The sequence below is a fragment of the Bison bison genome, unplaced genomic scaffold, assembly GCF_000754665.1.
Source record: "Bison bison bison isolate TAMUID 2011002044 unplaced genomic scaffold, Bison_UMD1.0 scf7180017864162, whole genome shotgun sequence".
In the NCBI taxonomy this organism is placed as follows: domain Eukaryota; kingdom Metazoa; phylum Chordata; class Mammalia; order Artiodactyla; family Bovidae; genus Bison; species Bison bison.
Genome location: NW_011494734.1, coordinates 3,057,619 through 3,073,620, shown reverse-complemented (window position 1 = coordinate 3,073,620; position 16,002 = coordinate 3,057,619). Strand labels below are relative to the sequence as shown.

The window sequence follows — 16,002 nt, the reverse complement described above, 5'->3', positions numbered from 1 at the left end:
ACTACCTCAGTTTAAAGTGGTCACAACTATTATCATTGATGTTTGTGGCAATCTTTTGCCATATTATAGCTGCCTTTAAAAAAATTACCGAGAAAAAAAAATTTTTTAATTACTAGATTACATGAAGAATTCTTATTCCAACTTGCTCCTAATATGTTAAGCTTAAATGTTATGATCTAACTTTTTAAATTAACTTTTATGAATTAACTTTTTAAAAATTAGGATTACTTTGACTTTTTTCTTAAAAGGTAAAGTGATGCACAGGGAATATAGCCAATTATTTTCTGAGAACCATAAATGGAGTATAACCTTTAAAGCTTGTGAATTGCTATGTTGCACACCTGAAACTTATATAATATAGGACATCAACTATACCGCAATTAAAAAAATAAATCTTTAAAAAATGTAAAATAAAAAAAGAGATGTATCTAGCTAATATAACACATGGAGCTTTTTTGGATACTTAGCCAAACAAATCAACTGTTCAAAAAACTTGCTGCTACTGCTGCTGCTAAGTCGCTTCAGTCGTGTCCGACTCTGTGTGACCCCATAGAGGGCAGCCCACGAGGCTCCGCCTTCCCTGGGATTCTCCAGGCAAGAACTCTGGAGTGGGTTGCCATTTCCTTCTCCAATGCATGAAAGTGAAAAGTGAAAGTGAAGTTGCTTAGTCCTGTCCGACTCTTTGCGACCCCATGGACTGTGGCCCACCAGGCTCCTCCGTCCACGACAACCTAAAAACTGGCTAGATAGTTGATGTTATTAAAGAATTATTATTCATTTTTTTAGTTGTGATAATTCCCTGTGCATTCCCTGTGCATCACCTTACCTTTTAAGAAAAAAGTCAAAGTAATCCTAATTTTTAAAAAGTTAATTCATAAAAGTTAATTTAAAAAGTTAGATCATAACATTTAAGCTTAACATATTAGGAGCAAGTTGGAATAAGAATTCTTCATATTGTGGTTATCTACCTAAAAACTGACTGGATATTAGATGATATTATGGAATTATAGCTAGTATTTCTAAAAATATAATGGTGTATCATGCCTATGTTTTTTTTTTACATTCTTATCTTTCAGATATATAATAAAATATGGATATATAAACAACAAAATATATTTTAAAAATGAAGTGATACAGCATGCATATTTCAAAATAACTTCAAATTAGCACACGCAGGAGAGAAACCAACTCAGTAAAGATGGTTGGGAGAAACCAATCCCTTCTTTAACAGACAACAAATTCTTTCCCATATTTTCTTCTTATTTGCAGTCCTACAAACCAGTTCAGCAAAAGGGTGACCATACCTGGTTCCCATCGATGGTGTAATCATGCTTGATGGCGTACACTTTTCCTACAGACACTGCAATGGCATAAGCGACCACAGAGATGGAAAATGATGCAGTCAGCATCTCAGAAAACAGACTCACAGATGGCACTGCCGGAGGCAAAAACCTAGTTTTTAAATGAAAAATGCTGTGACAATTTGACTACAATGCTCTTCCCCCACCTCACCAAATGCTACATCAACCCAGCCATGGGTTGGGTTGATCTACATCAACCCAGACATGAAAGAATTTAACCCAAGAGAACAAGAGGTACATAAGATGGATAAGTGGTAGCACCTGCTTTTACAATTTTCAGTCAGAAGTAGGTGCTATCTCACTGGCTGATTCCTTTGTTCCCTATTTGAGAGACTAGGTGCTGCCTTATCTACACCCTGACAAGAAGAAACCTGTCATTACTGATTTTTTAATACCATATAATCCTATGCTGCACCATCTCACACATTAGTGTTTCTCCTTACAATTTCATCTTAGAGGTCTTTGATGTCTTTAATATCAAAGGTCTTTGATATCTAGGATATCTTTAAATGATATCCTAGCTGTTAAATGAGATTTACCCTGTATAAGAAGTGGGTCAGGTCTGTTACAGAGACAAAGAATGTAAGATGCTGAAACAGAGAAGTGGAAAATCCTTATTGAAGAGCCATGATACTGAAAATCTTCTTGAGTACCCCCAAAAGATTAAATGTATATGGTTATTAGAATGCTCCATAGTCACTATAGTTGTGGGATCAAACACTTACTATTTGACAAAACCAAAGCTACTCACCAACCATATAAAGAAATAAATTTACAAGTTTATAAGTATGCAATCATCCCCAAGTATGAAAATCAAAGAGGATTCCTTTCTTATGCCGCATCTTGATGATTATCTGTATGGCCAGTTCTCTGGCCGAAAAAAAAAAAAATAATAATAATCTCCCTGACCTACCTAACACCTGAAGCTCCTTTCATAGGAAACTACACTTTTTCCCCTATAGTCGGAAGTGGTAATGTAGAAATAAGGTTCTTATAGAAAGCCATAGAAATCTAGAACCTGCTAATATCTTAATATTATCCAAAGTATTATCCTAAATCTAATATCCTAGAAATTGTTGAATCTACCTTTCTCTTTTTGTTGATTAGGGAACTGAGGCCCAGAAGAGTGAAGTACTTAGTAGGTCCGAGTGTGAATGTTAGATATTAGATGATTTCCTGAGTAGCCAGATCTGATTTGCCCTCTTAGAGCCTGCTGGTTAAGAAAAAGAGTTAGTGAGAGAATAGGGGGCCCTGGTTTGGGTGAATCCCAGTGGGATGCTCAGAAGCTGACCACACTTGGAGAAATTGTATATTTGGCCAAGAAAGGCAGTAGGGGAGTAGGGCAAGTGGTTATGGTTTGGGGGACGGTGTCATTGGACACTGAGCAATATTGACATATGGCATTGACTCTCAATGGGATTAAAGAAAACTGCCAGTAATGGCTGTGCTTTTACTCCCTTCTTGGGGGACTGACATGGGGAGGAGATGAAGAGGTGGGCACGCACAATCTATATTTTGTTTTGTTTTGGTTGCGCCACACAGCATGTGGCATCTTAGTTTCCTGACCAGGCACAGCACCCACGCCGCTGCATTGAAAGTGAGGGTTCTTAACCATTGGAAGGTTAAGTTCCACAATCACTCTTTTGTTCCTCTTTATTTCACCCTTCTCATCTCACGCTCCTTTCCTTGCCCTTTTCCAATCTCTCCACATCATGCTTTCTTTTTCAGTTTTTGTTAATGTTGTTATACTTATTTCTGGGGTATCAAAAAGCTGAACAAGACAAGTGAGATCATTACACTTGTGGAAGAGCTTATATATATATATCCCGGGGGCCAGGCAGGTGAGGCAGACCGACCAATCATAACAGGTGGTCTGTCAGAGCATTCAACTTGACTAACCCAACAGTAAGAGGCTTGAGATCCATTTTCAGCAGGAGAGTATCCAGGAAATCTCTTGATAGGGCCAGAAAGGATCACTTGTGGCAGCAAAAAGGAGTGCCCAAAATCTAGTAATAGAACCTGGACTTAGGGGACAGGGCATTTGCCATGGACCTCCTCTAAGAGTTACACCTTAGGAAACCTGACAACATGGATCTATAAAATATATTTTTAATGTAGCTGCTTGTAACTACTCAAATAATCTAGTTGTTAGGGTGAAAACACTGGAACTCAAGGAGCCACACTGCATCTTTTTATTACTAAATTTATACCAGCATTAGGATTCACTATCAAAATGTTGATCCTCTAACGTAAAGTTTCCCAAACTTACCTAATCATTAGAATCATATGAAGCCCCTTTGAAAAATATTAATTAGGTTCAGGATGAGAACCAGGAAGGAATTTGTGTTAACAAGACCTCCTGTGATTCATAGAAAAAAGTGAGTTTGTGAAACACTGGAATGGATGATACATAAATTAAGCCCCATGTAGCCAGTTGTAACTTTTCTTTCTTTTTTTTAAATAGATTAGAAGAAATCATACAATTAATCTAATGTCATGGCAGCAGTTCCCTGTGGAATAAGCCCCGGGGCTGGGCTGGGCTGAGGAATTTCAATTAAGAGCATGAAAAACACAGAGTGTTATAGGTCCCTCAGCTACTATTCAATGGAAGGGAAACCGGTACTTACTTGTCATCTAATAGCAAGTCTAGTCATGAATGCTGTAAGTTAATGTTACAAATCTAATAAACATTTGCGTTTCTTTTTCACTGTCATATGATCAAATTATGATGTAGGGCCCTTGGTCCACTCTGCACTTTATGAAGGATCTCACTGGTGTTTTACAAGAAGCTGAAGCTGAGATTTCAGTGGTTTGTTATTATCTTTGTGTTGCTGGCTCAGATGGTAAAGAATCAGCCTGCAATGGAGGAGGCCTGGGTTTGATCCCCAGATCAGGAAGATCTCCTGGAGAAGGGAATGGCAACCCATTCCAGTATTCTTGCCTGGAGACCTCTATGGACAGAGGAGCCTGGTGGACTACAATCACGGGGTCACAAAGAGTCAGACACAACTGAACAGCTAACACTTACACTATAGGAGAACCCCCCTCTGCCCCAGGGCCACAGAAATAGATGATGACAGAGGACAAAGACTCTTAGTTCCTTACTCTTTTAATTCACCGGACTATCAAAATATCAAACCAAAAGATCATGCACTTTATTTATAGGAACAAATGATATAATTATTATCCTAAGCTGATTATATGGAAGAGAATTTAGGCCAGATCTCCCTTTTTCTTTAAGCAGATTGTTCTCAGTACAATAAGCGTTACACACCATGATTCTGCTTATACTGTAATTGTATATGTGAGTTTAAATCAGGAGTCTGGAGTTAACCGTGCATGTCCTGCCATGTTTTAAGAATGTAAAGAAAAAGAGAGAGCATATAGTGCTGCTTTTAAACAAATGACTTGATCTTTACCTGATAGTTTGCACAAATGGGATATTTCTTTAAGATCATACACATGAGACTATTGAAGGATCACCAGTGAAATGAAGCTTGTTTCATTTAAATAGGAGGTACTGACAATGTATTATTAATGCCTAAGAGGAACTCCATACTCACCCACTTGGGATGGATTTAACAATGCCAGCATTATACTTTTTTTCCAGGTCAACTCCATACGAAATGGCAGTAGCTGCTATTGTCTGAAATAAAACAAAAAAGGTTTTAAAAAAGTTCATTTGTTTGAACAGTTCCTTTCTTACAAAGCTAATTAATGCTGAATTTTCTAATTATACATTCTACTTACCACAATCACCTCTATAGGAATAGGGACTGGGATTTTGTGTTTAAATCGATCATTTAATTCCTTAACTGCCATACAGATGATAATGGTGAGTAATCCAGCAATGAAATCAGCAAGATTAGTGTTACTAATATTTTGAAAAATCTCAATCAGTGTCTGTAAAAAAAAATAATTTCATATACCTCCTGTATTAAAAATCACATCATAATCAAAGAGCACTTAAGAATTTCATGTAAAATTTAAAAATTTTTAATTTGTGTTTGTTAATACAGACACCATTAACTTCCAACCCTTGCAATGTAAATACCAAGTTGGTAATGATGGTTAACTTGGAGTGGCAAAAGTATGGGTGATTTCTGCTTTCTTATTTTAGCTTATCTGTATTTTTTACAATAAAAATGATATCTTTTAAAAGAAAGTATATCATCATATACTGTCTTTTGCTTGCAGAAAAGCTTTAAAATTTTATACCTTAAGTAGCTTTACAGGTGCTACTAAGTGACCTAATTTTCATCATGTTGATATGTATTATTGAGATTAAAAACAGAAATCAAAAGTCCTGGTTAACCAATATTTTAGGTTAAACTTTCACTAAACATGAATGATACAGATGTTAATAAAAATTCCTAAAATTCTTCATATGTAGATACATATGGATTCATCCATTCTTTATGGCAAAGAAAAGCTATTGAATTGATATATAGGTCAAGTAGAAATTTTTGGAAATTAATTTGGTACTTAGTTCAAACTTGAACTATGATCATTTAAATAAAACTAACTCTTTCAAAAAAAAAAAAAGCAAGAGAGTTCCAGAAAAACATCTATTTCTGCTTTATTGACTATGCCAAAGCCTTTGACTGTGTGGATCACAATAAACTGTGGAAAATTCTGAAAGAGATGGGAATACCAGACCACCTGACCTGCCTCTTGAGAAATTTGTATGCAGGTCAGGAAGCAACAGTTAGAACTGGACATGGAACAACAGACTGGTTCCAAATTCGGAAAGGAGTACATCAAGGCTGTAACAGTGTTTATTTAACTTATATGCAGAGTACATCATGAGAAACGCTGGGCTGGAAGAAGCACAAGCTGGAACCAAGATTGCTGGGAGAAATACCAATAAACTCAGATATGCAGATGATAGCACCCTTATGGCAGAAAGTGAAGAGGAACTAAAGAGCCTCTTGATGAAAGTGAAAAAGGAGAGTGAAAAAGTTGTCTTAAAGCCCAACATTCAGAAAACTAAGATCATGGCATCTGGTCCCATCACTTCATGGCAAATAGATGGGGAAACAGTGGCTGACTTTACTTTTTGGAGCTCCAAAATCACTGCAGATGGTGATTGCAGCCATGAAATTAAAAGACACTTGCTCCTTGGAAGGAAAGTTATGCCCAACCTAGACAGCATATTAAAAAGCAGAGACTTTACTTTGTCAACAAAGGTCCATCTAGTCAAGGCTATGGTTTTTCCAGTAGTCATGTATGGATGTGAGAGTTGGACTATAAAGAAAGCTGAGTACAGACTCTTGAGAGTCCCTTGGACTGCAAGGAGATCCAATAAGTCCATCCTAAAGGAGATCAGTCCTGGGTGTTCATTGGAAGGACCCATGTTGAAGCTGAAACTCCAATACTTTGGCTACCTGATGAGAATAATTGACTCATTTGAAAAGACCCTGATGCTGGGAAAGATTGAGGGAAGGAGGAGAAGGGGACAACAGAGGATGGGATGGCTGGATGGTATCACTGACTCCATGGACATGAGTTTGGGTGGACTCCGGGAGTTGGTGATGGACAGGGAGGCCTGCCATGCTGCAGTCCATGGGGTTGCAAAGAGTTGGACATGACTGAGCAACTGAACTGAACTGAACTCTTTCCAAGTGGACATAAATCCAATTCAAGAAAAACTAGTTTATTTTGTAAATAGGAGGTTTCTGGGACTCAAGGGAGATTAGTAAGGAAGACTCTCAAGAGAGAATACTAATACCATTGTTATAGGAACTTCCATAGAAGGCATGATTTTAGAAGGTTCTTCCAGACAAGTAAACTCCCAGTGAAGGTTACTTTCCTTTGAATGAGTCCTTTTATAGATATGTATTTCATATGAAGATAAAATATTGCTTCAAATAATTATAACAACAATCTGGTAACAGTTATGTATAGTGATCACCAAGTAATGTAGGAGTCATCTTGCCAGCAACCTCATTCTTTGGAAAACTTTCAAGAGTAAGGGATGAGAGGAGAAGCCATTGTGTAAGCAAAATACATTCCACCAAGTGCTTGAACTAAAGTTCAAGAATCTGACTTGTGGGAAGCCTCTTGGATTTTCACCCAGTATTTTTGTCCTTGCTTTAAACCCAATACTAGCATGTTTACTTTGAACACTTTCCAGAGGCAGTATAATTGCTAGAGGCATATACATTGATAGTAACAAGATGAAGCCAGTGATAGCAAGGTGAAAAAGAAAACAAATCAGAAACTATACAAGCAGACACAACAACTCAAGAATTTAAGGCATCTACCATAGCAGTGCAGGCTTCCCATTGCTAGTAGTAAAGAACCGCCTGCCAATGCAGGAGACGTAAGAGACGTGGGTTCAATTCCCTGGTCAGGAAGATCCACTGGAGGAGGAAATGGCCACCCACTCCAGTATTCTTGCCTGGAGAATCCCATGGACAGAGGAGCCTGGCCGGCTATCGTCCATCAGGTCAAAAAGAGTCAGACACGACTGAAGCAACTTAGCACACTTAGGGCTGTGTACTACAGCCCTAAACAACTCGGAGTCTTGAAGGTATTGCTATCCAGTTCTTTATATAATCAAATTTCTTGATGATGACCCTCATTAATTCATGAGCTAAACATAATACTTCAATTAACTGTCTACACAATAAAGGTTTACTTTCAACGCAAGATGGAAAAATTCAAACTTAAGAACAATATGAACAACTATCCCAACCCTAAAAATTTTCACCTTACAAAAATGATCACTATAGGATTTTCATGAAATCTATGAGTCTCACTTAGACCTTTGAATAAAAAGCATCTGTGACTGTATTAAAAATGTAATATGAAAAAAATAAAATAAATGTAATGTGAGTTGCAAAAACCAAAATCAGTTTACATTACACAATTACATCAAACAAGGCTTATGAATATATCAGTTGCCTATATTGAATATTTATTCAGAATCTCTTATGAAAAGTTATACAAAAGAAAGCTTAATATATGTGGAAATAAAACTCACCCATATAAACTGAAGTAGTCAGATTGTATTAATATTCCAAGATACAGAAATGAGACTTAAGAAAGCACTGAAAAGTAATTCTAACTTATTAATAGTTTAATAAATTAAATTAAAATACTAACTAAAATATGTTTAAAATATGGATACACTTATGATTCCATATTTCAGCCTAGTATTCTGACCAGGCAAATCAAGATAATAAAACTTTTCAGAAATGGGTAATATTTTATTATATTTCCTACTATGCTTGGAGAATTTTAGAACCATTTCATTTAAAGAATTTCTTCCTACTGGGTGTATGAAGCCATAAGTTAAAAATTATACCTGTATTACATATGAGGAAATTCATTAGTTAACTTTTGGTGCCAAATTTATTTTAATTCATCTTGTCTCTATGAATATAACAAACCCCTTGCTGTCAGGAATTTCCTCCTACCAGAACTTCTGTGCATATATAAGATCAACCCTTAAAGTGTTACTTTTGTTTTATAATGGCTTCATTTTTACATACGGAAATAGGTTCTAAGTAACGAATCTGATCAAGCTTGGGGGTAGCTTTCAAAACTCTCACCATCTGGGCAGAACTTTTCAATGTGGTCTTCCTTCTTGTTAGGGAGGAAATGGGGACACAGAGCCAATTTAGTCAGCAAGCAGAAAGACTTCCCTTGTCTATCAAGACAGACCACTCAGAGTGAATGGTAGGAAAACATATCCAGTTTGAAATGGACTGCATGATTTACTTACATAATTGAGTAGGTACACGGTAGCTTGAGTATCACTAATTCTGAACTCTGCCAACACCTTGTCATTTTCTTTCTGTAGCCTCTATCTTTTTTTTTTTTTTTTTTGGCCACACAGCATGTGGGATCTTAGTTTCCCAACCAGGGATAGAACCTGTGCCCTCTGAACTGGGGACATGGAATCTTAACCACTGGATCACTAGGGATATCCCTCCCTTCTGCATCTTATACCCAGCCATCTCTGGCATTTGTAAACTGAAGTTTCTATTTTTCTTTCTTTTCCATTGTTTCCTCCTCCAATTATTTATATTCATTATTTCCTTTTTCTTTTTTTTTGAAAGAGGAGCAGGCAGATGATCCAAAGCACAAGTTTATAACAAAAGGGATGTTAACTCCGTTCCAGGGAAATCCATCTTACAACAACCTTACAGTCTTTCCTGGAGGAATCCACAAATGCCCTGCATTTGTTGAAGGATTCTTTCATGAATAATCACAACCGGTAATATCATAAGCAGAATTCTCTGTTCAGGTACTGAGCGGCTCATTCAACCCTTATGCAATTATTTCCAGACCTGCTGTTTCTTCTTTTTTCAGAAAAGCAAGCTTATATTCACCCTCACACAAGGATGACTGAAGTATCTTTATCCAACTTGGCTGACCTGTGAGGAATGGCTTGCAGAATTCTCTAACACATTCTAACCTGAGGCTTCAAGAATAATGTTCAACACAACATAAGGCACATAATAGCTTAATATTTTTGACCTTGTTCTATCTAGCATTTCCTAGTTTACTTTGGTCTCTGTTGAAAGTGGAGTTATTTGCAGTAAGCTTTATCTTAAACATGTCCTAAGAGACCAGAAAAACTGTGAAATTTCATTCCCCCCATCTTCAGAAGTCCAACAGTGACCAAGGACCCAGATTACCTATCAGGCTGGGCCTCCTGTTATCTGTGAGGATGCAGGCCTAGCAATGTTCATACAGGGAGGTGAGCACACTCAGTCAGGAGTATCTTGGTAGATTCAGGAGTCAGTGGGTTTGTACAAGGAGTGAAAAGCCCCTGGCACATGGCAGGTTTCAATAAATACTTATTGAAAAGATGAATGGATGATAATAAAGGGATAAATGAATGAACAGTTGATAGAGAAAATAAGAAAGCAAAAAACAAACAACAACAATAACCACAGTGTGTAGAGACTGCAAAAATGAGAGAACCTGTCAGAAAAAGGCAATCAGATGATCTCAAAGCAAACCTAGGACTTGGTAGGGAAAAAGAAGTCAAATATGACATGCCCAGAATCACATCATATTTAATCATAGGATCATAAGTGGTAGAACCAAGACTCCAAAGTTCATAGTCTTGATCACTATGTTAAACTGCCTCCTCTACCTAGTCCTGGGCTTCTCCAATGGCTCAGCAGGTAAAGAATCCACCTGCAATGCAGGAGACACAGGAGATCCTCTGGAGGAAGAAATGGCAACCCACTCCAGTATTCTTGCCTAGGAAATCCCATGGACTGAGTGAGGAGCCTGGTGAGCTACAGTTGAAAGGGTTACAAAGGGTCAGGGATAACTGAGCTGTTGAGCAAGTATGCATCTAGTGCCACTGCTCAGCATGGTATCTGGCTCATAATAGACACTTGGTAATATTTGTTGAATGGATAAAGTAATGCTAATGTTTAATGGAACTACGGCAATGCTGCAAACTTCAGCAAACCCTTGACCAACTCACTAATTTTTAGATAGGTATGCACAGCCTTACCTCATTTTAAAAGAAATTAAAGGTCATTAGAATACACGGGTCATTAAAGGACTCCATTCTTAATCCTAGCACATTGTATTTGGTATCATTCTCCCCAAGCTGGAGTGACATCATGTTACTATTATCACCATTTTTCAAGCATTGATAATATGCTCTATATAGAACACATATTTAGATCCAAGAACTTTTTCAAATCTAATTAGTGTGAAATACATCCTTCTTTTGCATCTCTTTTGCATGTTGAATCATCTCCGAATCTAACGTTCCTTTTCATCTATAATTGCTGGGACATTTACATTATGCATTTTATGGACTCTCAGAGTTAAAAAAGGCTTTAGAGATACATCTCCAATCATTTCACTTTATAAATAAAAAAGAAAATAAGTCTTGAGATGTGAAATAATAAGTAATTTCAGCTTAGTTCCCAAACCAGAGATTGTACCCACCTCCCCTGCAGTATAAGCAGAGTCTTAACCTATGGCCCGCCAGGAAAGCCCCTCAAAATAACACTCTTTTTTTGAGTACTTTGTTACTCCTCAGCCCCTAGGCCATGGGCTTCTCATACAGCCTTATTTAACTTAATTTGTAGATATTATTACCAACTCCATTTTGCAGGGAAGGAAGCAGAGGCATATCAATTTGCTCATGCAATAGAGCAAATAATAAATAATAGAGTCAGGATATATGTGAATCTTGGTCATCGAAACTGAGTTTTCAGCCACTATCCTACACCCTGTGTCCAAAGTCACTTAGCTTGTCAGAGGCAAGGTTGAGAATGGAACTCAAGTGTGCTGCCTCCCAAACCAGTCTTCAGTATAAAACTTTGCTTTTATTAATATTTTGAAGATTGATGACACTTCTGAAACCATACTGACCCACTGAAAACAATGATTTGCAAACTCTGCCTTCTTCAATGTGACTCCTGGTGCTACTACTTCTTTCAGAGAAGAATGTTGTCAATGGCTCCCAAAGCATGACATGGAGGAGCTTATACTCTCCAGACTCAGGTTCAACAGGAAAAGTGAGCCATCCCTGGAGGCAAGCAACACTTACATAGATGATGGAGAGAATTCCATTATAGTTTTTGGTTGAAACATTGAGGACAATCTTTAGCTGTGAGACCAACACTTGGAAGGCAGCAGCTGTTGTGAATCCACCAACCAAAGGATCTGCCAGATACCTCACTATGAATCCAATCTGTAAACCTCCAAATATCAACTAGAACAAGAAGGAAGGAAAAATTAAATGCTTGCCTGGGAGAAGGACCAACACTTTTGAACTATTCATGAATTAAAACTTAATACCAACTAAAACTCTGGCCCTACCTCTCCCATCCACCATTCTAAAATTTGAAAAACATGTGTAGTATGAAAGTACTTCTAGATATATAATAAAAATTCATGTAGGTTTTCTTCCTGTGACTTGTAGGTTTCATGGCTCCAGTGACCAGAATATTTTTTGTCTCTTTATGGGTCCTGGCACAGCTCCCTTCTCCTATTTTCATTCTAATCACACATGTTCCTCTGTCTTGTTTTTTCTGTCTCTGACTTTGATGATTAAGTGAGCCTTAATAAGTGGAGGCTTGCTATTTTAGCATCTGACCTAAAACAGTATAACTTAAAAAATAGCTTTGAGAGTCTTAAATTGATTTGTTTTGCTTTTAAATGAGTCTTTAAGTCCACGTGCTTAACAGTTCTTTCAGATACAAATCCTGCCAACCTCTATATCGCTTGTAAGCCCATTACCTGTATGATTCCAACCAAAAGAGTAAGGGTGCTCGCAATCAATACTCTTGCTGCATCTCTAGCTGCAAAGTCTATTATGGTGGTATTCAGTGCAGTTCCATTACTGCTAGATACAAGAAAGTGTTCGTCGGGGGCCATGCTCAGAACAACAGATCCCACCATTAAACTGACCACTGGGAAAGGTCCTGGGGGAAAAAAGTCATTATCAATTAATAATTGTTAATCACTTGTAAATCAACTATACTTCAATTAAAAAATTAAAAAACAATATTTATTATTAATTGCAAATGCTTAGGTTCAACATGTCTACACAGGATTAAAGATGCATCTGAAGTAATTAGCTGTGATTGGGAAAATACTGTTTGTTCACAAAAGAAGCTAAAAAGCAGATGTTTCAAGGCATTCATGACCCAGTAATGAGCAAGAGAGATGTGCAGGTGGGTCACTATACTAGAGCTCTCAGACACTTTGCATTACACAGGAAGGCTGTCTAAACTGTATCTTCTTGTGTATGGGTAGGAACAAGGGGATGGAGCGGGGAGTTGTCAAGAAAGGTTTCCCGGCAGAAATGGCATATTAGCTGAATCCTTACTTGTTCCATCTTATTTTTATTCCATGTAAGTTTATTTCCTAGAGCATCCAGTGTCCTGATCTCTGTGGAGCTGAGGACCTTGATCAATATCACAAGGTCAAAATTTGGTTAAAGAAATAGCTAAAGTAAAAAACAAACAAAAAATAGCAAAGGTAGTGTAGACTTTCTCTTTTTCTTTTTCCAAGACAAATTATTTTTTCATATCAAATATCACTCTGTAGGCTTCTACATTTCAAAAAGTACTTTTCTTTCAGCAGCTGCTCTATCACTACTGATATTTGTATCTATGATGATGAGGATCCTATCCTTTGATCATGGAAGGCTTTACCAGTTAGAAGGACTCAGTACCAAAATCCAGTAATCTGAAGTGTCTAAATGTATAGAATACCAGAGAGAAAAAAAATCAACTTCCATGTTCCTTACCTTGTCATGCATTTGGTACTAATCAACTCTCCCAGGTAAGGAAGTTCTTTTAATCAATAATCTCCTCCTGATCTCCCTTTATAGACAAGGAAATATTCCAGACACTGGCAGAAATATTATACAACTAAGGATAAGGATAAGGGTTGGAGATAGAGCAGTAGATGGCTCTATTTGTTTCAAGAGGATTGCCCAGGTAGACATGTCTAGCCAGCAGATGGATGTAGGCGAAAACTTATCTCAAGTATAAATGTCAACGTTGCAAAATAGCAGTAAAACATTCATTTACTAGAACATTCTAGCAGAAGAAAATTCAAATTTCAGGAACATCAGGAAATAAATCTATTTGGGGCTATACCAAGAAGGAAAGCCAAGCTTAGTTTCTAAATTGTTTTGGCATAATTTTCCCAGTCTTCAAATATTAGTGACTTAAAATAACTACGTTCTTTAATAAGACAATGAATATGTATTTGATGAACATAATTTAGTAAAGCTAATTTAATCTAGCAAAACAGGTTCAAAGACCTCTTCAAGATTCTTTTCCCTTATCATTTTTCATTTTAGAACACTTTCTAAATAGAGTCAAATGTATTAACATTTTTGAAAAGTCAAACATGGCAAGATTTGAAGGTAGTCTATAATTTTTTAACCATCTTTCAATTTTCTCCTCTTCATTATAAAAAAAGTTAGGTGTAAAGCCACCTAATAGCATAGTATTTTGAAAGCTAAGGAGAAACCTTTGCATCACTGAATAGGAAAGCCCTATCTTGCTAGAAAACAGTAACAAAGATAGGGAAGCAGAACACACATAATATAGCCCAAACACGTTCAGTGTGAACAAACAGAATTGTATATGCTTATAATTACCAACTGAGATGTGTCTTGATGTTCCAAAAATAAAGTACGTCAGGATAGGAAAAAAAGCAGAGTAGAGACCATATCCGACAGGAACAGCAGCTAGTAGAGCATACGCCATGCCTGAAAATACATCCAAAATGGTCAAGTTCAGGAACAAGCTTTGTGTCTACTGGACAGAGAAAAGCCTTTTCATAGGTCTCTTTAATTTGCAGCTCATCTTGAGTGATCTCCTTATTTTGCACATGGTCTGTGGCTATGCTAGGATGCAGAACGTGATTCAAATCATCTACTCAAAAGAACTGACACAACTGATCAGTAATTCAACCATCCACTCAGGTGAGTCGGGGGAAAAGCTGTTGATTAAAAACTTGATCAGTTCTATTCAAAGGTCTAGTCTGGCTTTGTCTGAATTAAGTGTTTCTCTGAGTAATGAGGAACATATGTACTTTCTCCTTTCTTGTTGGGGAACAGAAGTTAGATCCAAACAAAGAAAAAAATCTGACCTTTGTACATAGCACTAGGAGATCAACACCTTCGCTAGGCTTCCCCAAGGGGTTTCCGGGTCCATGAATGTCACGCTGTATGCAGAATCTCAGCCTTCCCTTGTACATGGGGGTTGGAAGGCAACAATGTGTTGGGGTTTGGGAGTTTTGTTTTGGGCCTTAAACAGTGAACATTTATTTTTTAGAGTTCTGAAAGCTAAGAAGTTCAAGATCAAACTACCAGCAGATTCAGTGTCTGGTAAGCACCCTTTTCTGGTTTGCAGATGGCTGCTTTCTTGTTGTAACCTCACACGGCACAGATTTCCTAAGGTCACTAAGCCCACCATGAAGACTCTACCTGATTGCCTTCCAAAGGCGTGTGTTGTGTTTAGTTGCTAAAGTAGTGCCCAACTCTGCAACCCCATGGACTGTAGCCTGCCAGGCTCCTCTGTCCATGGGATTTCCCATGCAAGAATACTGGAATGGGTTGCCATTTCCTTCTTCAGGGTATCTTTCTGACACAGAGATAGAACTAGAGTCTCCTGCATTGCAGGCAGATTCTTTTACCACTGAACCACATGGGAAGCCCTACCTCCCAAAAGCTCCAACCTCCAAATACTATCATACTGGGGATTAAGTCTTCAAGAGATGAATTTTGGAGGGATACAAACGTTCAGTCCATAGCACTTTCCTTCTCCTGTGGGTTGTTTTTTTAAATACTTCATAGGTAGTCAGCATATCTTCTACCTCCCCACATTTCACTCACTCACAATGACAGAACATCAAGTTCTTTGACCTTTTGGTCATTGATAAAGAATTACATGTATAACAGTTTTTTTAAAAAGTGATGGAAGCAGCTTAGATGTCAACAGATGAATGAGTAAAGACGTTGTAGTACATATATATACCGTAGAATATTATTCAGCCATAAAAAGGAATGAATTTGAGTCAGTTGAATTGAGGTGGGTGAACCTAGAGGGTAAAGTAAGTCAGAGGGAGAAAAATATTGTATATTAATGCATATATATGGAATCTAGAAAAACAGTGCTGATGATCC

At 37.4% G+C, this 16,002-nt stretch overlaps 1 protein-coding gene across 1 annotated transcript in view; it reads right to left on the bottom strand.

The window, feature by feature from the left end:
* SLC26A4 (solute carrier family 26 (anion exchanger), member 4) overlaps positions 1–16,002 on the bottom strand; it is a 64,668-nt gene that overhangs the window by 39,059 nt on the left and 9,607 nt on the right. The window contains exons 4-9 of the mRNA XM_010841472.1: positions 14,473–14,583; positions 12,594–12,778; positions 11,902–12,066; positions 5,112–5,264; positions 4,925–5,007; positions 1,305–1,452 (exon numbers count right to left, since the gene is read on the bottom strand). Of these exons, the coding sequence (XP_010839774.1) occupies positions 1,305–1,452; positions 4,925–5,007; positions 5,112–5,264; positions 11,902–12,066; positions 12,594–12,778; positions 14,473–14,583 (845 nt within the window). The remainder of the gene's footprint in view (positions 1–1,304; positions 1,453–4,924; positions 5,008–5,111; positions 5,265–11,901; positions 12,067–12,593; positions 12,779–14,472; positions 14,584–16,002) is intronic.